General features: G+C 37.8%; 2 protein-coding genes across 3 annotated transcripts; one reads left to right on the top strand and one right to left on the bottom strand.

The window, feature by feature from the left end:
- Positions 1 to 2808: 2808 nt before the first annotated feature.
- Positions 2809 to 13535, bottom strand: hemk1 (HemK methyltransferase family member 1). Of its 2 annotated transcripts, XR_015850640.1 has the most exons (12): positions 13362 to 13535; positions 10932 to 11105; positions 10773 to 10864; positions 10616 to 10709; positions 9531 to 9647; positions 6931 to 6995; positions 6805 to 6854; positions 6624 to 6729; positions 4577 to 4672; positions 4292 to 4402; positions 3467 to 3644; positions 2870 to 3016 (listed from the first exon to the last, which is right to left on the bottom strand). XR_015850640.1 is itself a non-coding variant. In XM_088337234.1 (11 exons), the coding sequence occupies exons 1-11, from the start codon at positions 13422 to 13424 to the stop codon at positions 2956 to 2958; spliced, it is 1029 nt and encodes a 342-aa protein (XP_088193360.1). In that variant the 5' UTR covers positions 13425 to 13535; the 3' UTR covers positions 2809 to 2955. The 2 variants fall into 2 exon arrangements, 1 of the variants encoding a protein (XP_088193360.1); XM_088337234.1 differs by lacking the exon at positions 3467 to 3644 and having other exon boundaries at positions 2809 to 3016.
- Positions 13536 to 13669: 134 nt separating this feature from the next.
- Positions 13670 to 20333, top strand: nprl2 (NPR2 like, GATOR1 complex subunit). Its single transcript, XM_088337233.1, has 11 exons — positions 13670 to 14126; positions 15371 to 15462; positions 15531 to 15699; positions 16196 to 16304; positions 16738 to 16874; positions 17667 to 17764; positions 18667 to 18703; positions 18863 to 18956; positions 19778 to 19895; positions 19988 to 20130; positions 20198 to 20333. The coding sequence occupies exons 1-11, from the start codon at positions 14055 to 14057 to the stop codon at positions 20263 to 20265; spliced, it is 1137 nt and encodes a 378-aa protein (XP_088193359.1). The 5' UTR covers positions 13670 to 14054; the 3' UTR covers positions 20266 to 20333.
- The last annotated feature ends 1385 nt before the right edge of the window (positions 20334 to 21718 follow it).

Raw genomic sequence — 21718 nt, 5'->3', positions numbered from 1 at the left:
GCAGATAATTAATAATAAAAGAACAAAGTCATAATACATTTTTTAGATCCCCCTATTGGTATCAAAATAAACAACAATATTGATGTAAATAAAAAGCAAAAATGATTAAGTGATGATTAATGTGCATTTAAAAAAAATTCTTAGCTAATAAATACTTGTTTATTCTAAATAACATGAAGCTCACATAGAGGAAAGTGGCATTATTGCTCACAATCTTGCAGCTACGGGTACCCAAAAACCTGAAAAAAGGGCAAGGCAAAAAAAAAAATAAAAAAATAAGAAAAATGGTGTGGTTTGGTCGCTCTGAGTCTAATCTTAGTGATCGGTAGCACTCATTTTTGGTTTAATTACACAAAAAAGAGCGACATCTAATGGTCGAATGTTACAGTGTTCTTTTAAGAAACGTAAAAATTACTTGATAAGCTTTTTTCACGTTTTTAATACTTGAATCATTTACGTAGCAATATTATAATTTTTGGTACTTGTAAGAATCCAGGTACCATTTGATTATTTTCAACTTTTCAGTACATTACAAAAGCTTTGCCTTTTAAGGAAACATTAAATAAACCAATATTTAAGTGGGCTTTTTACAATATTCAAACAGTTTTAATCCTACTCTGCTTCCATTTAGGGATACACAATGCCACATTTTGTCAGACTGAAAAAGAAACCCAACCTTTAATTATTTATTGATTGAAATCCGGCGGCTAGGTTAGAGCGGAGCCCGGCGGTGCAGAGGTCCAGGGCTCAATTCCAGCTATTGTAGCCTCCCCGTGCAGAGTTTGCACGTTCTCCCCGTGTCTACATGGGTTTCTTCCCACATCCCAAAAACATGCATGTCAGGTTAATTGGCCGGTCCATAATTGTCCCTAGGTGTGAATGAGCATGAGTGTACGTCTCAGTCAACCAGTTCAGGGTGTCCCCTGCCCACTGCCTGATAAGCGGCGCAGACAATGGATGGATGATTCAAATAATCTTACAATTAATATGTAAGAATAATCCAACAATTAAAAACCGAGTACATTTATAGAAATACCTAAAAATCCCATTTTAATAGTTCTGCTTTGAAATCCTGAAAAATAATCTCAAATTAATATTCATCTTGTTCTGGGGTGAGCCATAGTTGCAAGTACTAATACCAATATCTCATATCCCTGCCCAACCATTTTTAATATTATAAACTTCATATTCACATCATATAAATAGCTTTTTTTAATAAAGCCTATTCAACCACTGTGTGTGACAATGTTAGTCATGGATATAGTGCGTGGAAAATAAAACGGTCAAAACATTTACAGTAGGGAAAACAAAAACGATGATCTCTTTGGATCATTGTTAGTTTGACATTTGTTGGCATAAAATAATAATATTGTGTGAATATTTTATTTTTTGACAGACCATTATGCATTTTTGTAGATAAAAATTTTGGGAAATTTCAAAAAAAATCACACAGGGTTATAATTTCGATTGACACATTTGGGTGTCACTCGAAAATGTTTAAGGCCAATAGACCTTGATTATCAAGACAGTGACGCTCATAAATTGAAATTCCCTAGCATAATACTGAACTGGCATATTTTATATTTTTTTCCCTAATGAGAGGGTACATTGCCACAGTTTTTCTCTGTGAAATTGACCTCTTTTCATTAAAAAGCTATATTTCCCACAATCACTCAGGTACAAAAGTATACAGTACACATACACATTGGAGTAGTGTAATTCAACAATAGAAAATATTTTTGTCAAAAAAAATTTTAACTGACAAAAACCAAACCACACACTGCAAGAAACCCCTTAAAAATAAACAATATCTAGGAGTAAAATCAGTGGGACTTTGCTTCAACTACTAAAGAAAAGACAAAAATGTATTTTACTGAACATAAATTGGACTAAATTTTAGATTATATAGGTAAAATCTTGTATCTAAATACCTAACAAAAACAAAATGCCAATTCCTGGATTTATTTGCAAACATTGGAACTGTTCAAGTAAAATGTAGCACATTATCTGCCGATAAATGATCCAAAACTAACGAGATTGTTCTGTGCAAAACGAAAAAAGCAATGTTTTTGGTGAATGAAATTTGACAAAAAATATCATGGACAAAAACAAAACAATACAGGATTTTGATTAAACGCGATATAAAACTAAACCTATAAGAGGGCTGATAAAAGTAACGGGGCTAGAAGCTCCATGCTTCTCCCCAACCTTCAATTGATCGTTTAAATGAAACAACAACAAAAATGGTCACTTTTTATCCTTAAAAAGTAAATCCTGGGCATGCAATACCTAGGCCCGTTACAGCACTTCTCGCAAGAAGGTCCTTTTCCCAGTGTTAAGGATTACACTAAAACTCCGATAGATTTCCACGAAATCTTGTTAAACTTCAAACATGCGAATCCGCGTGACGCATTTGCTCATACACAGACGTTAACGCCAACATTGGTGTTGCTCCAAACAAAGGTTGTTTTGACTGTGGTAGCCAATAGGAGAACATTTGACCCTTTTGATTAGTTCAGGAATAAAAAAAGAGGGAACTTGCGGCCTTTGAGCTCGGAGTGTGCGCAAGATTGCACGAGGCAGTAAAGGCCACATTGTGCGTGCGAGTGTGTGCGCCTGCTTCTGAGTCAGCGAGTGGACGGGCAAAGGGGAGGACCGTTCATCAGGCGATTCACAGAACTACAAAACGCTTCCAGGGAGGAGGGTACGATTCCGCGAGAGAGGCTTCTAAGAAAAGCCTTGGTAATTACCTTCAGCTTTGAGCCGCTTTTGTACCATCGCACACACATTTTTCGGTGTTACTGTGGCACGAGACTCACGCGGATTAAAAACCGTGGCACTGATCTGTTAGTTTGATTCTTGCTGCAAATATAAAGAGAATGCGGTGCGATTAAAGCGAACGTGTTGTTCGGCAGATGGAGGGTGGAGGGGGCGAGGTAATAAGATCTGACTTTGTCATCCCAGGTGCGGCTTGCGGTCGTCTGACTCGTCTTTCTGAAGGATGCAAAATCGTGGCCTGGGAAAACACAGACAAATAAGAGTCATCCTTTACGGATTTAGACTTCGGATGTGAAGGCAGCACGGGGCATTACACGCACTTTGTGTCCAATTTTGAAACAAAGTTAAGATTTTCTCGGTTCAGGGAATTTAATAGACAGTCATGGGCTGACTTTACTTTATTTTCTGGGCTATAAGGCACACCCGAAAAACTCTATTTCGCCAGAAATTTGAACGTGCACCTCAGAATCTGGTGCACCTTTAATACTGACAAAATTGAAAATGCTTATTTGTGCAGTCATTGATCAAATCTATACATGTTATCGGTAACCCTAAATACATATTTATGGAAGCAATGGTGCAGAAACCAAGTAGCAATGGTAAGAACACAGATTCATAACCACCTGGATGCTATAGATATGGATGGTTGTTCAGAATTGCATAATATTGAATGCAATGGGAATCAAACCTGAATCACAGGGGGAGTCCACTAGTCTAGTCCACTAGACTATGAGGGATCCAAACATCACGTTAAAAGCCATTGGGTCTTATCTCATCATCACAGAATTTGTTGGCCTGGAGAGGGATGGGCGCCACTAGGCTGTACTTTTCCAAGACACACCACAGGAAATGGTGCCTCTACCACCCTAGGGGTAAGGGATCCAGACAAAAGACAGACCAGACACCACATAGTTTGGATTAAGATAATTGTTTCACTTTTTCTTAGCTCAAACTAAGCATTGAATAAGCGTTTATTAAAATATTTCAGGATGACCAAATTACTTCCCACATTGCTGTTCTTGTCGTACATTTCAGAATTACCAAATTACTTCACACAATGTCCTATCGTCTTTCATTTCAAAATCCCGTGCGCTTCATAAGGGCTTTGCAAGTCAGCTGTACAATGGATCAGTTTTATGTCTGACAATATGTTTGCGACCCGGACCAATAGTAACATCAACAATTTGGTTTTGTGACTACAAAATAGTGTGATTATAAGAAAAGACCCATTGCCTTTTCATGTATTTTCTGGTAGATAAGATCTGTCACTTCACGCTACGATCTTGATTGAATCCCCATTCATTGCATCCAGTGTTATGCAATTGTGATCAGTGATATTCCGGTTGATCAATCAAAGCACACATTAGCTTTTTTTTAGCCCTTGCATTAGTTTTAATTTTATGCGCCTTACAGCCCTGTGTGCCTTATATATGAAAAAATGTCACAAAAGACAATTTTTGAGGATGCACCAAATAATCCAGTGCAGAAAATACTGTACGATCTGTGGACGGACCTGGTGGTGAAGTCGTGATGGGTCTCTACTAATCTCAGACGCTCCGTGTTGACCTCCACCCAATGCTGAATAAGATGGGGGTGTCTGGGTTCCACCTCCAAGTAAACACAGCTGTTGTTTATGCAGGGGGGAAAGCACAGTATCAATTTAAATGCAATTACGATGGCACGAGGTTTTCACAAGCAGTTTTTGGGCAGAGAACACGAGCACATGTCTTTCTAAAAAGGCAGAGGGGGAAAGCTGCAATATGGGGTTCGAGGAAAATAATTTGTGTCTGGCCATCACCTGCCATCTGATAGAACACGTGGAGCCAGGGTTAGAATGTTGCGGATCACATCCAAGCCATCGGGTCCCCCATCCAAGGCGACGTGATCCTCAAACCTGCCATCAAATGAAAACCTTCATTCATTACCTTTTCCAGGGCCATGGCTTATCAGGACCCTGGACAGAATGAAGCGGAAGGCATTGTGGGAAGTAATGAAGTCATTCTGAACTGAATGAATCGAAGGGCATTGTGAGGATTTGTTTTTCCTGAATATATTAATGCATGGCCGCACATTTTCAAAACGTCTGTCACTTATTATGCTTAGTTTGAGCTGAAAAAAAATGTGAAATACAATTTAATAGCATCTTGTATTCATTTGTTTTCTCTATTATCCAACATATCTGGTGCCGACTAAAAATAGTGTGATAATGATATGAGACGTACAGCCTTTTCATTGGTCGTCTGGATTCCTATATCTAATGGTTAGAATTAAGGAAAATCCTCACCGTGACCCCGGTTTGATCCCCATGGCCACCAATTGAGTCTGCATTTGAGGTGCACTGGATTATGAGGGGCAGCTTCAACATTTTGGCCAATGTAGGGTTTTTGGATATGGTACAAGCTATGCTGAGAGACTGGCCTAAGTTGTAAGTGCGAGTGTAATTTATTTCGCCCTCTCTTTTGTGTTTGAATTTTGTAGTTTTTACACTCTAGCATTTCTCTTCATTTCATTTCATTTTCAGTGTTTTCTCAAGAAGGGGGCCTCTGCACTTGTAGGGTGTGGTTAGCTGGCTGATAAGAGCAGGGCTTTAAACTCCTTTCTGCGGCCATCTGCTTCTACCCCAATTAGTGTAGATGAGCCTCCCTTAGGTCCCCGTCCACACATGGTTGATCCATGCCTTGCCATCTTTTCTTACAAAATCCTTGTGTGTGCTTGTGTACATGGCCTTCTGGGAAGGGGGTCACTACACAAATACATTTTGATTTGAAGAATTGAGCTGTGATTTAATGGCAACAAGTTCATGCTATCCCTTTCTTGCAGCCTGAGGAATGACAAGTGGCTCGAAAAACAAACTGTAGAATTAAAATAGAATCATCAACCATGACTTAACAAGATATTAGCCAGACTTGGTTTGGCACAGAATGTGGTTGTAGCCCTCAGATGTATTATAGTTCCATGTAAAGTTTAATGTTCTCGATTCCTGGTATCGTATTTCCACTTATTCCTATAAATCCCCATTCAAGCCCCAGGAAATGATTACATCCATTCAGCCATCCTTTCCTTTAAATGGCAAGCCAATAAAATAAAATGGGTGCTTTTGAGAGCCCCAATTAAAATCTTTTGACTTCTAGTCTGGTTTATTTTTTTCGTGGTATTGTTTTTTTCAATACCGCATATCCCATAATTTTATTCACTTGAACCTAAAAGATGTCAAAAACGATCTAGCTGAGCTAGTCAAGCATTCAAACCATTTACACATCATCACAAGGACACATCGGGCTTGTTGAGAATACAGATGATCCTGGTTTTGATTCAAGTCGTCCCCTTCCGTTTTCCCTTTATCTTAACCTATTCCATCAATTGAGGGCTAAAGAGCCCTAAAAATACTTCAAAATAGAGAAAGATAAGCAATTATTCACAAACTGTAAGGATTGGTTTAAATCTTTGGTAGGTGCATGTTGTGGTAACAAAAAGTGTACTCAACTCCACCTTACAGTACTTATCATAGACAGTTTTTCATTTAGAAATACATTAAAAGCATATGTACGAACCAATATATTTCTGTGTTCTGTCCTGAGATTTAAATGAGTTTTTTAATCATACACAACTACGCCATTCACAGCTAAATAAATTAATACATTTTCAAAATACCTGTAGATAAATATACTTTGTTTGGATTAATGTATGCAGGACACATTAAAAAGTCTGCATAAACTCTACTAAGGAAGTTTCGGTTCTTATTCCAATTTGAAATTATTTGTACATCATCAAAATACTTCCTATTTCTCAAAGGTCTTTACACAATGTCATCTAGTTCCATTTATTTCATGCTCTCAGTTTGCTACCTCAAAATCTCCGGTTCCAATGAAGACAAATCTTCTGAGAAGATGTAAGGAGGGTTACTGACTAATGCAGACACATTACTGCACAGTTCCAGAACAGTCTCTGCATCTGGCAACATATAACAAAAAAGAATTGATTTCCGTTAGGGGACAAATATCACAGTCTTGATTAATATTCAGTTACCTTTAATGACATCCACTTGATAAACCTTCAGTCTATCTTGAAGTCCTAAGCTGTTGAAATAATTAATTGAAATGAATAATTGACACAAGCACGCTTGCCAGAAACACACAGACTAATTCTAGTTACCTTGACGCATTTTCTCTCGTCAGTTCCACAGCCTCTAAACTTTGGTCAAGCGCAACAGCTTTGAGCTGAAAACACAGTTACTGTTTATTGTGTACACAGAACCCATAGAACTGTAATATTTCAGGTAATTGCTATTAAATTGTATTATAAACTGTATGAGCATGATATAAAAAAAGGCATCGTCAAGCTACATTAAAAAGTTAAGGCTGTAACTAACAATTATTTTAATAATTGAGGAATCGGTATTCTTTTGATTAATCGGATTTAAAAAAAAAAAACACATTTTAAAGTTTTAGACGAATAGAAAAAAAAGTACACGACATAACAGAATATTCTATAATATAAAACAATAAAAGTTTTTGACAAATAACTTAAGAATAGATAAAAATACATACAAATGTATGCTTTACACATACAAATGCGTAATATACTCTTTTCTTACCACCTCATTCAAATATCATACTACATTTGGACTCATCACACAAAACAAGAGCAAAGAAACTGCAGTAAATTAAATTTTCTATGTGTAATAACAAAATTTGTATCTGACAGAAAAATATCAAAGATGTAAACCCACTTTTAAGACTGTTGTCAAAGATTAATTTTTGGGGATAAAATATTTAAATATGAGTGGGCAGCACGGTGGCGACGTGGTAAGCGCGTGTGCGGCACAGTTCTGAGGTCATGAGATCGAACCTTACTGTTTGGAGTTTGCATGTTCTCCCTGTGTTTGCGCGGGTTTCCTCCCACATTACAAAAACATGCATGTCAGGTTAATTGGTCGATCCAAATTGTCCCTAGGTGTGAATGAGCGAGTGAATTGTCTGTCTTTGTGTGCCCTGCAACCGGCTGGCAACCAGTTCAGGGTGTCCCCTGCCCACTGCCCGATGATAGCTGGGATGGGCTCCAGCACCCCCGCAACCCTACTGAGGATAAGCGGTGAAGATAATGGATGGAATTAAATATGATCAAAATTCCCACTGTGTAAATAATACACAATATGTTTAAATGGTTGCCCCTTGTGTTGAGATAAACATATTATCGTTATTACTTTTCTTTTTACTTTATACAATTTATTATTTTGATATTTTGCTCTCTGTTTTCTGCAGCTCGTTCCTTTCACTTGTTAACGTTGTAGTGTGTGACTGTTTAATGCAAATTGTTTTTTTAATGATGCAATATTCAATAGAAAAATATTTTAAATAAAAGTAAAATACTTTTATAGAAACGGTCTTATGGCGTTTTCTGCCGGCCAAAAGTTGTAATACAACTTTACAACTTCACAACAAGTTCTAATGTACTTACTTGCATTGATTAACGTGATTAGTGGCTCATAAATTGTGCCACACTATGAATCAACAAGGTAATTAGGTGCTAACAATTTTAAAAATCTATTTTAATCGATTTTATCGGTTCGTTGTTGCAGCCCTATAAGTGGCCGAATAAATATTTTTGGTTTAGATCGTCACAATAGTTCTACTGTAAATTATGTTAAATCGTGGGGAGAAAAAAACTGAAAAACAAAGTTGTTATTGGCTCATTATCAAAACGTAATCCAATGTCAATGGTTAATTACAAAAATCTCTCAAATCTCACTAGGATGTATTGTAGTTCTCACAAAAATGTTGGGCCACAGAAACCAGAGGCAACAATTTAGTGGGCATCCTAGTTTGAAATTTGAAATGCATGTGCTTCTGTTTGAAGAAAATAATATCATCTCTCATCTCATTAGCTACACCGCTTATCCTCAGTAGGGTCGCGGGGGTGCTGGAGCCCATCCCAGCAATCATCGGGCAGTGGGCAGGGGACACCCTGAACTGGTTGCCAGCCAATCGCAGGGCACACGGGGACAGACAACTCACTCGCTCATTCACACCTAGGGACAATTTGGACCGGCCAATTCACCTGAAATGCATGTTTTTGGAATGTGGGAGGAAACCGGAGTGCCCGGAGGAAACCCACGCAAGCACGGGGAGAACATACAAACTCCGCACAGGAAGAAAATAATATCATGTACAAATATATTTTAAATGTGCAATTATCAAAGTTGAAAGAAACAAAAAAATGTGCGTGATGGATGGCTCTTCATTGAAAGTGAAAACACAAAACAGAAATGTCAAATTTAAATTACTTGTTGGCAAATGTGGGTCTCTGGAGTGCCTGACTTGATGGGAACATAAAAAGATGAATTACACCAAGTAAATCCATTCTGGGCAGCTCAGTTCTGCTTCGGTTTTCACGTAGGAGCCAAAGTCTAACAATAGCAATAATCATGACAAAACAAAAGGCCAAGGAGATCTATACAATTTCGGGGATCATCAAACAGTAATACAAATGTTAGCGTCTGCAAAGCAACACATGCTCCATTTTTTTTGCAAGCTTTGCAGCGTGAAGCTGAGGTGTATGTGTGCTAGGTAATTCACTACACTGATGACAAAAGTGAAATTTTGCTGCTTGGCGATAAAATGCTGCATCCACAAGTGACATTAGATATAAGGCCTAACTCTAGGTGTGAATAATTTGCCACAAAACAAATCATAAAATGCTGGTTACTGTAAATAAATAAATGCCTTACAATAAAAGAAGACTCAAATACTCACCTGAGGCAGATTCTTGAGCAGACTGAGAGAAATAGCACCGGAGCCGCATCCCACCTCCAAACATGTAAGGGAGCCAGACTTCCCTTGCAAGTCCGTCAGGACCAGTTCTACCAACTCCTGCATCAACATACACATTATGCAGCATTTTTCTGATTGCACTGCACTGTAGACGTTGATTGTTGATTGATTTTGATTTAGTCAAGGGCTAGGATTATGATTGATAAATACGTTCTTCTTTTAGTAAATTAAATGAGTTCTCATGGCAGACTAATGCTTGAAAATATGTTTGTACACTAGACAGACCCCCCCCCCCCAAAAAAAATATAGAAAAAAAACAATACTTATCAATTACCTCAAAACTTAATCTAAATAAAAGATCATAGTATAAATATAAAAACACAGTAGACCCCTGAGATATGGCATCCTCGCCTTTCAACGTCTTTACTTAACATTGTGGAATACTATGTTTTTTGGAGTCCTCTTTATGGCATTTTCAAATGATTTGCATGGCCCAAAAACTAAAAAAAAAATTCAAACTTTGTGGCATTCTTGCAAATGACAAAGATGCTTGTCTTAGTCGGCGTCATAATAAATCCTGACCTTCTATCGGTTTGCGTCACAGTATCATGGAAATACAGATATGCTGTTGGCTGAACTACCTCCCACAATGACTTTCTCTTTATTCAATTCAGATTCTCGAGTGCTTTGCAAAGGACTTTGCGGGTTACCCATACAATACTGCGCTTTTTTTTCTGTATTTATTAGCTACAGGTCCTAAAGCTTGCAGTGATGCTAATAATGTAGTGTCCCAGGGGGGCTACTAAACATAGAATATATCGTAGTTACTGTGGGCACCTAAAAAAATCCTAAATTGGATGCAAAAATTAGAGATTAGTTTGCAATACATATCTTTAAAATGAATGAATTCTTTAGGTAAGAACCGATTGGAATTCAAAACCACTCCATCAAGTTATCAGACGCCACATAACAAATGGTGATCAACTTTGGAGGTTCCACTTTATCCCAAATTTGAGGTCATGATTAAAAATAAATGTTCTCACTCAATATCAAATTCGTCAAAAAACCTCAGTTTCTGGTCGTGGGATGAACACGGGAGGCCTCATCTTCAAAGTCAGATCTCTGAAGTCCCACTCCTCGATCACATACTGCACGGGCATCCTGAAAACATCCCAGTAAGCCAATGCTAATTGATTTAAATATATTTACTGAAAAACTAAAAACCTGGAGAGGCGTTTTTTGCAGAGCATCCATATTTTATGGGTTTCCTCTTGGGTAAGAAGTGTAGACAACTTCTCCAGCTTGACACCTCCTATCTGGCAGTTAGACAACTGAGTCACATAACATCAGCGGATAAATCAAAGTGTAGTTGAGTAAACTCACAGTTTTAGCTCCAAGCACGTGGGCAATGATGTGCTGACTGGAGAGTTCTGGATCAGTCACACCTTTTTCTTTAAAGTGTCTCATCCAAATATCTGCGGCTTGCTGTGCATTAATTCTGAATGAGGGTGGAACCTGGGAACTGCATGGACGCAGAGTAAAGGAGCCTGAAAATGGCTAAAAACAAAAGAAAAGGTTAAACAATGTAAAGAATTTGCCCCACTTGTTAAAGCAAGCAATGGTTATAGATCTCAATGTATATTTGACACAAAAACGGGGACAGCATGCATTTTTTTTTACCACAAGATGTTGCTGTATTGTTTCATGCAACCCGAAAAAGAAGTGCTTAAAAGCACCAAGAAAATACAAACTGCAGACTTTTGCCCAACCTTTTTGAGTTTTTTAGGGAACCTGTAGCAGCAAGATGGCAGCCAATTAACTCAGCTCCCTTTAGGTGAGGCCCATATTATGCAAAATACATGTAAAATAGTTTCTGACCTACAAGCATTTTAAAAATGCATGTGTCCATGATAGTTCATGTATTGTTGCTTATTTCTCAAAGACATAGTGTGTATTATTTGGCTACTAGATGTCACTGTGTTGTGTTCTGCAATCAAAAACAATTGCTTAAAAGCACAAAGTAGAATACAATGTACGGAGAATCATAGTGACCAAAACGCACAATTTTTTTTCTCATTTTTTGTCTATCCTTTCACCAGGTTATTGGGTAGCCGTAGCACAAGATGACTGACATTTATGTTAGCTCCTTTTGGTGAGGCTCATGTTAAGGTCAAATAAATGCAAATTTCTTGACATACAAGTACAGTAATCCCTTATTATAATGTTGTTGACTTTTTGCAGTTTTTCTTCTTCACGGTATTGGACCGTGGATTGTGGTTTGCATTCTGATTGGCTAAACTGTCTCCCCATTGATTATTATTTGTTGCTACAGTGGGTACTTACAATAATAAACGGTTAAACAGTACTTTTATTTGTTAAACAATGGAAAATGGTTTGTTTTATGGCTTCAGTAAATAATAGAGTATGTCCTTGTATAATAATTGTAAAAAGGTTTCTATTTCACTGAATTTTCCTGTCACTGGTTCTTTTTGGAATGTAACCCCTGTGATAAATGAGGGATTTGTGTATTCCAATATGTACACCTTTATACGATAGTTCTTGTAATTTTGTCTACAATTTCAATCTATATTGTTTCTTAGTGAATGACGTTTTGCTCCACTAAGAGGTGCTAAATAATACACACTAGGGGTCATCCCGTTTTTTTTTCCTAGGGCACCTTCATAAAGGACCCCCAAAAATGATCATCACCAATAATAATAATAATTTAAGTAATAACAGTAAAATACTTCACGTTTACAATAATAATGTTAAATTATTACGTATTTTTAATGACTATTTCTGTGTAAAAACATACATTTTACAGAGCAGGTAAACTTTGTGATATTAGGTAAAAATAATCGAGCGAAGTAAATGAGTATGTAATAGATTTAAATAGAAAAACTGATCTGTTTTAAAAACCGACAAAATGCATGAATTATGATAAGCTTTGTGAACTGAAACACAAACAAAAAAAATGTGATTATTTTCTAACTGAACATTCATTTTGAGTTTTTCCTTGCTCCCATAAAGGTCTTAGATCAGGGGGTGGTGTAATATTAGTCTGTAGTTTGCAATAATCTGTGGTCTGTGCAGCCCTTTGAGACTCATTGTGATCAGGGTTGGGTAGGGTTACTTTAACTGGAATACTTTCAATTACTTTTGAATTACTCCAATACCAAATATGCTAATAAAAGACAAAAGAAACTAAAAATGAATAAAATGACTAAATTTTGTGCAGGCTTGGGGAGTAACGGAATAAATGGAACGGCAAAAATGATGTTGGCAAGCTGTTTGTAATTATTCTCATTTTGTTTCTGTCGCATTTTATGTTAGTTTTGCCGGAGATCAAAGGGATCAAAGCCAGGAGAGAAAGCTTTCCACGTGTTGGGAGTCATCATTTTATTCATATTTAGTTTATTTTGTCTTTTATTAGCATGTTTGGTATTGGAGTAATCCAAAAGTAATTGAAAGTAATCCAGTTAAAGTAACCCTACCCAACCCCGATTGTGATTAAGGGCTACACAAATAAACATAACTTGACTTGACTTAAATATATGAAAGTGAATACGGATATAGGCTTATGACAACAGAGGTGACATAAAACAAATGATGCAAAACGCTATAGGTCACATTTTGCGATTTTAAAATGTATATGAAACGCATTTGGAGTAACTCTATGAAAAGCATTTACAGTTTAAACTGTCTCACACAAACCAGGAGTCTTTTTTCGAGTACCGACATGAGAAAAAGACAACGACTTAGTGAATGAAAACATTATAACTGATGAATTTCATTTGCGATAGACACACTTACCTTTGGCCCCACATCTCTGCCAACCCAAAAAATATAACCTCTGCTTAATGACTTCCTCAACATGTTTCATAGAACACATTTAAACACATTAATGACATTTTTAGTTGTCTCGTGTGGAGTGTAATTTCGCCGGCGTCAGGAGGAAGTGTCGTTACCGCTAAACATGGCGCAGTATTAAACATTTTGATTTTTTTAAGTGACGTCACTTGAAGATATGCGCAAAACACTGCGCAGAAGTGGTTCTCTACAGTAGCGTTGCCTTTAAATGCAGTCGTGATATTTTTTGTACGCGTCTCAATGTATGCTTATCTGTTAAAAACTGAAATGTGTAGAGTGATAATAAAGTTGTATCACCAATTACAGTAAAATACAGATAATATTCGAATATGGGTGTAACTTTTACATTACTTTTTAAAATGAACGTGTATTTTACAAGCTGTCAGTAAAGGCACCATTTTTGTTTTTCCCGAGTGTCATGAGGTTTCAAAATGTTGTTTTGCATGCAGGAGCAATGATTGTTAATCTTAAATTAGAAACGGCACTTTTATTTCAGTAGTATATTGAAGCTGTTCTTCAGAAGTCGATAGATTTACCCGTTAACCCCCCAGTGTTAACTTGGCAGCTAGTTTTAAAAGGACGTGTGGAGCAAAGCAGCAGTTTTTACTCTTATTTTATGTTTGATGCATTAAGAGCATGGGCTCCCGAATAGAATGCATATTCTTTAGCGAGTTTCATCCCACATTAGGGCCTAAAATAACGTATCAGGTGAGTTGTTCTTGATTTGGTCAAACCCCCCTTATTTGTCTGCTGTGTAGTGTCGATAATCGTCAATGCAGCTGTTTTTTCCATCAATTTGTGTTAAATGACAGTTGTCGGTCTGTCTGTGAATGACTCTTATTTGTAAACAGTATCCCATTTTTACTGTACAGTTGCCTGTTTATGAAAACAAACACTTTTCCTGTGACGTGCAGTCAGGGTTGGGTAGGGTTACTTTAACTGGATTACTTTCAATTACTTATGGATTACTCCAATACCAAATATGCTAATAAAAGACAAAAGAAACTAAATATGAATAAAATTACTAAATTTTTGCAGGCTTGGGGAGTAACGGTATACATGGAACGGCAAAAATGATGTTGGCAAGCTGTTTAGATTTATTTTCATTTTGTTTCTGTTGCATTTTATGTTAGTTTTGCCGGAGATCAGAAAGATCAAAGCCAGGAGAGAAAGCTTACCACGTGTTGTGAGTCATCATTTTATTCATATTTAGTTTCTTTTGTTTTTTATTAGCATATTTGGTATTGGAGTAATCCAAAAGTAATTGAAAGTAATCAAGTCAAAGTAACCCTACGCAACCCTGTTCATAAACAATAAATGAACATACCTCTCATTCATGTTTTTTATTTACAGAGCAAAAAGCAATATATAAACTGTCTCAGAGAATAAAAACTTTGTATCAGCTTCCTTGAACTTCAAAATGTAGTCTATAAGCAGTTCTTTTTGAATAAATACATCAATTGATAAGTAATCCTCCAATAAGAAAAATAAAAATACACGCAACGAGAAGAATACTGGATTGCTTTAGTTTGCTAATACTATCACAAATTGTATTGTTTGAGGCTGAGATGGGTGTCATATCAGAATTTTGTCCAAACTATCGATTTTTGCCATAAGTCAAGGAAATTGCGTGCCTCACTCTGCATTTGCAAACGTTCAGCCTAATATTAGGTTACATACTAATTGTATTAATATCATTCATTAGGTAAAAAATCAGCGTTTTTGAAAAAAGTAAATACCCAAATTGTGAAGTTGGACGAAAACGAATTTTGACCATGAATAAATATAATCATTTAATACATTCTTAACTTTATATTTCCAGCCTCACGTGCCTCACCCAGACTGCACGTAATTGCAATTTGGCATACCCGTTAATATGCCAAAGTACTACAGGAAATGCCGTATTCAAAATTCAATAGCATTGTCTGATTGTCTTCCTTCTTCTTCAACAGGTCCCAGAGGAGTATATATCACGAGAGCTCTTTGACACAGTTCAAGTTTACATTATTACCAAACAGGAGTTGCAGAACAAATTAATAACTGTGTATGTTTTTTACACCGTATATCTATTAAATTGTTATGGCTTCCAACATCTCCTTATTCTCTCTGCAGCACTGCTATGGGAAAAAAGCTAATTGGGTGTCCAGTGTGTATCGAACACAAGAAGTACAGTCGTAATGCTCTTCTGTTCAATCTTGGCTTTGTCTGTGATGCACAAACCAACACGTGTGCCCTTGAGCCAATTGTCAAGAAGCTGTCTGGATACCTCACAACGCTGGAGGTAATATTTTTTATGTATTTGTGCATATTGTTAGTAACGCTGATATATAGTGGGCATTATTGTACATTATTGTACAGATACATTTTAAGAAATTGTGAAAAATAGTTGCACTCCTGTGTGGGGTTTGCATGTTCTTCCCGTGCTTGCGTGGGTTTCCTCCGGTCACTCCGGTTTTCTCCCACATTCCAAACACATGCATGTCAGGTTAATTGGCCAATCCGAATCGTCCCTAGGTGTGAATTATCATGTGAATGGTTGTATGTCTCTGTGAACCCTGTGACTGGCTGGCAACCAGTTCAGGGTGTCCCCTGCCCACTGCCTGAAGATACCTGGGATGGGCTCCAGCAACCTCTACTGAGGACAAGCGGTGCAGATAATGGATGAATGGATAGTTCATTTGACACTTTTTGGAAATGCATACTTGTAATTCTATAATTAATATTTACAAAATATTATGTTTCCACTCTCTTTTGTGTATGGGTTTGTTGTGCCAAAGCTGGAAAGTGGATTTGTATCTACTGAGGAGAGCAAACAAAAACTCCTGCCTATCATGTCCACCTTGTTGGAGGAGCTGAATGCTACTGGAGCCTGCACCTTACCCATAGGTAGTATTTGCTTATCACATTCACTAAAATTACATTGTTTATTCTGACTGTGTATGCAAATTCACTTAGACGTCCCTCCTTTTTAAATAAACACAATTTTAAAAAGCACTGTCAGTTTTATGGTGTGTGTGATATGTGCACAAGATAGCACACGGAGGACTCTTTGAACCATTAAAATTAAATTTCTACTAATACAGATTCCAGTCACGATGTTTGACACAGTAACGTTGTTAATTATCATATCATATCATGTCGAATCATAACTATGGGCCATAAAATTCCAATTGTCTGTTATTTGTAGAAAAGGCCTCTGGAAATGTTTAATTAGTTATAGTCTGATTACTAAAACTGATTAACTGCTTGGAAAATCCCCTTAGAAGATATCTGGGACACTTCTTGTCATCACTCTACTTTTCAATGTTTTTTTTTTAAGATGAATCAAACACAATTCACTTGAAGCTGATTCCGCTAAAAAAGGATCCGCCAGTCGTCCAGGAATATGACGTTCCTGTTTTTACCCAGAGCAAAGATCACTTTATTAAGTCCCAGTGGGATCTCACCACGCAGCAGGTAAGTCATTGTTGACTACGTTATATGACGCGCCCCAAATTTAAACCTTTACAGTATGTCAACTTTCAATGAAATGTTATTTTACGTCACAATGAAAACTCAATATTAAAAAAAAAATACAAAAGGAAGGATATATGTCCTAAAATGAGCACTTCAAATCATTAGACTTAATCACTCGTAATTTTTTTTAGCGTTAAGAAAAGAGGTGGGTTGAAAATATTTGCAGATGGGCCAGGCCATAGAGCAGGGGTGGCGAACACGTGGCTCGAGAGCCACATGCGGCTCTTGGCCAATAAGAATGCGGCTCTTCGCCTCATCATATTTTCTATATACTGTGGCTCTTTGCCTTGTTTCATGTTTAGTTTTTTTGTGTGTGTGTGTATTAAGGGGGGGGACACTTTCCTTGAAATCGACACAAGAACAATACTTGTTGTATTATAAGGAGAGGAATGTGTTATGGAAAATAATGTTTTTAATTGTGTGTGTTTGTGTGTGTCTGTCTGTCATAGCAGGTCAGTGCGTGGTGTGGCTCTTTGACTCTCACAGTTAAAAATTTCGGCTCTTTGTGTCAAACTTGTTCGCCACCCCTGCCATAGTGTCTCAATACCAATGCCTCAGCAGTGCATAAGGAAAACAGATAACGTATGCCTATCTAAATTTTCTGTTCCGCAAACATCCACATGTTGTGTATATAATTGTATATTTATTACTTACTATTTATTTCTAATTTACATAAATTGACCATTTCACCGATCTAGACCATTCCACACCTGGTCTTTCTTTCGCCGACAGATTCTGCCCTACATCGATGGTTTTCGACACGTGCAAAAAATTTCAGCCGAGGCCGATGTGGAGTTGAATATAGTTCGAATTGCTGTGCAGAATCTTCTGTGAGTAGTCCTTATTAAATACACCGATTTAAATTGACTTGTAGGAATTCTAAATTGTAGTATATATGTAATATCAGTGTCTGAAATTCATGACAAAAAGTTACCAGACACCAGGGTAACTTGGTGTGCATCTACTTTGGAAAAATGATATGCAATGCATGACCTTAAAACGCTCGGGAAAGTCCGGAAGCACAAAGTTATTCGATGCAGACTTCTGATTGGCTACCCAGTATGCAAATTGCCTAACAAACCGAAATTCCTAAATTTTCAAACTCAACGAAGATTTAGAAATCGGAATAAAGCAAATGTTTGATTTGAAAAAAAATTCAAAGTAAAAACGAAAGATTTTTTTTTTTTCTTGAAGAAGTTGTCGGCCAACCGGGCAGAGATGTTGTGTAAGTTGTACGCCCGACGTAAAAGATGCACGCCCCGGGCTTCCGGCAGACGTTATTTCAGACTCTGGTAATATGCTAGAAGTGTCAGGCTTCAAAATATGCCTTTTTGCCATTGTGATAGATAGAATTGTTTTGCCAAGGTAATTCATTGTAGTGTTATTTTATATACGTTTATATTAGTTTTATGAAATTTAGTGTAAGCAGTTGTAAGACCTTGTTTATTGCATTTTAATTGTTATGCATTGAATGTGCTCACCAAAGTTTAGAAATTGAAGCGTTGGAGAAGAACACTAAGAGAGGTTGGCATTAATAAGAATCCACAGCTCAAAGAATATAATTACGTGTGATTACTACTTAGAGTTAGGGGGCACACATAGTTTAATAGCATGAATATGTCAGTAACGTAGATTTTCCATGAAAAGGTAGTCGTGACTCATGTTATTCTGTACTTGTTTCAGCAACCTGTACAGTCTGATGTTTATAAATTCCCCTGTTTGTTTTTTACAGGTATTATGATATTGTGACCTTAGTGTCCATATTCCAGGTAATGTAAAAAATTAAGTTGTCATTTTACTAGGCTTTGAAGATGCATTTTATGTAGATTTTTTAAGACAGGACAAGAAAGTGGCCTGTTGATTTTTCTTTTTCTTTCACCAGTTCCTCTTTTGGTGACCTTATTTTGATGTTATTTGTCCATTTTCAGTACTCCAATGTGTACTGTACCACCCCCAAAGTGCAGAGCCTTATCGATGACAAACACATACAAGAGGAATGTCTAAACTACGTCACCAAGCAAGGTAAAATATTTGCAGATAGGCCAGGCCATAGAGCTTTTATTTTCTTTGTTATTGTATGTGTTTGTCTTGTTGTCGGTCACCCCTCTTGAGGCATATGACCAAGGTAGATAGATAGATAGATAGATAGATAGATAGATAGATAGATCTTGCTGCTAAGGCTGTCAGAGACCAGAACAAGCACTCGGATCCAATCGCGTCAGTTTTATAATTTATTTGGACAAGGGTCGGTGGAGCAGGCTTGGGACGTCGTCTCTTGGTGGCAGAAAGTCTCTTTGGACGAAATGGCAGCTCCGTGGTGAAACGCGTGGCGAGTAACGTAGCAGGTAAGTCGGTGGCCGGGGCGGGAGAGTAGGTCGTAAACTTTTAACAGAAAAGGGTCAGGCAACGAGAAGCAGGCTTGGAATACACAAAGGGAACGTGGGTACCTTGAATGTTGGAGGCTCACTCATGGAAACGAGGAGTTCACTCGAACGTCCATCTCTGGACGCTGACAGCTTAAGTAGAAAGCTTCCACCAATCAGGAAAGCGCGTTCCAGCACGCCAGCTGATTACCTCAGGTGGCTCCAGTTAGGTAATCACGACAAAGGCGACACAAAAATAACAAAGTAGTTGTGAAAGGCTGGACAAAAAAATTGAAGAAAAATTGTGTGGTTTGGCCACTTAAAATTCCCATAGTTTGTAATCTTCCTCGGGCTTTGTAACACTCATTTTTGTCTGCATTACACAATACAGCGACGTTATCAAGCAACTGAAACTTGCAATCCTAAACAAGGATTATAATATTAATGTACTTTTTCCACCAATATTGCCGTTACTACTAGGTCAGAAGCATCCAAGCGTGAGAGACGTGTTTCAGCTGTACTGCGGTCTGAGTCCAGGAACAACTGTCCGCGACCTTTGTTCCCGCTACTCGCAGCAACTACAGAGAGTTGATGAGAGGTCAGCAGCTATCCGGGGAGAAAACCTAGACACAGGATGATAACAAACAAGTTCAGATGAGGTTCAGTCACGTCGAGTGTTTCCTCTTTCAGGAGATTGATTCAGTTTGGCCTCATGAAGTCTCTCATCCGACGGCTACAGAAGTATCCTGTCAAGGTTATGCGAGACGAGAGGAGCAAGCCCCCCCGCCTCTACACGGGATGCCACAGCTACGACGAAATCTGCAGCAAGACAGGCACGGTTGAACCTTTTCAGTCAGTCAGATCAGCCGGTGTGCTAATTTCTTTGCTTTTATTTTGCAGGAGTCAACTACAAGGACCTGGATGAGCGTTTGGAAAACGACCCTAATATTGTTGTGTGCTGGAAGTGACGCTTCATGTACCCATTCGATGAAATACTCAACCATTGGTTTACCAAATAAACAGTATTCCAATCAAAGTTTTTCCTTTCTACAATTGTGGTATAAAACCTTTTGCAATATTCCTATTTTGGCTACTTTTTCAATGATAATTGTTGTGCATTATGGAATATTATTATCATTATTTAGTAATACTATCCCTTGGTTATCGCGGTCAATGGGGACCAGAACCTCCCGCGAAAAGTAAAAATCTGCTAAATAGCGTCACACCATCTTAATAGCCTCCTGGTGTCAAGCTTACCTTGAGATGACGTCCATAATCGACTGAGAGTATAGGACTCTTACCAAATAACAACCACAGTTCTACTTATAAAAACATGGACCACAGAATTGCAGTTCAATGAATGGTCTCTATTGTCATCATAGAAAAATAAAACGAAATTGTAAGCATTCTCTTTTCAATGTACAAATCCATTGAAGAAGCGGCTGGCGAACTGCACGCTACCATCGAGTAACCTTGTCTTCAGCCAGGTCTCTGCGAGGATTAGAATACATGCTTTATGCTCATATTTGCAGTTTTTTGTGAGCATGAAAATGGTGAAAGTAAGAAAAGGCCTGTTTGAAATGCAGACTAAATGCCAACCCAAGCCCCAGAAAAGATGAAAAAAATGTATATTCGAGTGTTTCTAAGATATGCACGTTCTTGAGGAATGAGCTGACTTAGGCTGCAATTATGACTTTAAACCTCGAGATGGCAGCAGAGAGTAACCAAGTTTCAAATTCCTCTAGAGGGGCAGTGTGTGATATTGTCTCATAGTAACATAAAAAAAACTTTCCTTCAGTAAAAAAGAAAAACTATTTGATTACTAGGCAAAAATACATGAACTATCATACCAATGTTAGTTTTTACTTAAAAAAAAAATCATTGGTCGTGAAATTTGTATTTCTTTTACATATTGGAATCCCTTCTTTGCTCGCTGCCATGTTTGTCTGCCGTGTTGTCCCTTCGTTTTGGCACTGGTTTTCGTTCACGTTAGACAACAGTGCCATCTCGTGGTCAAATATTACACACTGGGGCCATCTCCAGGCAGTGGGATGGGGACACCCTAAAATCACTGCCAACCAGTCACAAGACACATAGTGAGACCAACATTTCACTCTCTCATTAACACCTAGGGACAATTTAGAGCTGCCTATCAACCTGCATCTTTTGGGAATGTGGGAGGAAACCGGAGTGCCCGGAGGAAACTTAAACAGGCATGCGGGGAACATGCAAACTCTGCATGGGGAAGTCAGTAGCTGGAATTGAACCCTGGAATTTTATACGGTGGGTCTGCGCATTGTGTGTACTTCACCGGGTAAAAATGGGGGCTGAAAAGTTTATGCATCGTTCATGCATCAGTTTGGTGTTCTTCCAATAAAAAGCAAAGTGCCCTTGTGTTTATGGAAAGCATTGTTTAGATAT

Source organism: Urocampus carinirostris, chromosome 6, assembly GCF_059441175.1.
Source record: "Urocampus carinirostris isolate Australia breed hairy pipefish chromosome 6, RoL_Ucar_1.0, whole genome shotgun sequence".
NCBI lineage: Eukaryota > Metazoa > Chordata > Actinopteri > Syngnathiformes > Syngnathidae > Urocampus > Urocampus carinirostris.
The sequence above is the reverse complement of the archived record's forward strand: the minus strand, read 5'-3'. Positions and strand labels throughout refer to the sequence as shown.

What these genes read in the sequence shown, in the direction of transcription:
- hemk1 (XM_088337234.1), bottom strand. Translation starts at nt 13,424, where the DNA reads ATGTTGAGGAAGTCATTAAGCAGAGGTTATATTTTTTGGGTTGGCAGA. An exon ending in ACGAGAGAAAATGCGTCAAG is followed by an intron (nt 6,855 to 6,930) that starts GTAACTAGAATT and finishes TTATTTCAACAG; the next exon opens with CTTAGGACTTCAAGATAGAC. An exon ending in CGTGTTCTATCAGATGGCAG is followed by an intron (nt 4,403 to 4,576) that starts GTGATGGCCAGA and finishes CATAAACAACAG; the next exon opens with CTGTGTTTACTTGGAGGTGG.
- nprl2 (XM_088337233.1), top strand. Translation starts at nt 14,055, where the DNA reads ATGGGCTCCCGAATAGAATGCATATTCTTTAGCGAGTTTCATCCCACA. An exon ending in CAGAACAAATTAATAACTGT is followed by an intron (nt 15,463 to 15,530) that starts GTATGTTTTTTA and finishes TTCTCTCTGCAG; the next exon opens with CACTGCTATGGGAAAAAAGC. An exon ending in AGCCTGCACCTTACCCATAG is followed by an intron (nt 16,305 to 16,737) that starts GTAGTATTTGCT and finishes TTTTTTTTTAAG; the next exon opens with ATGAATCAAACACAATTCAC.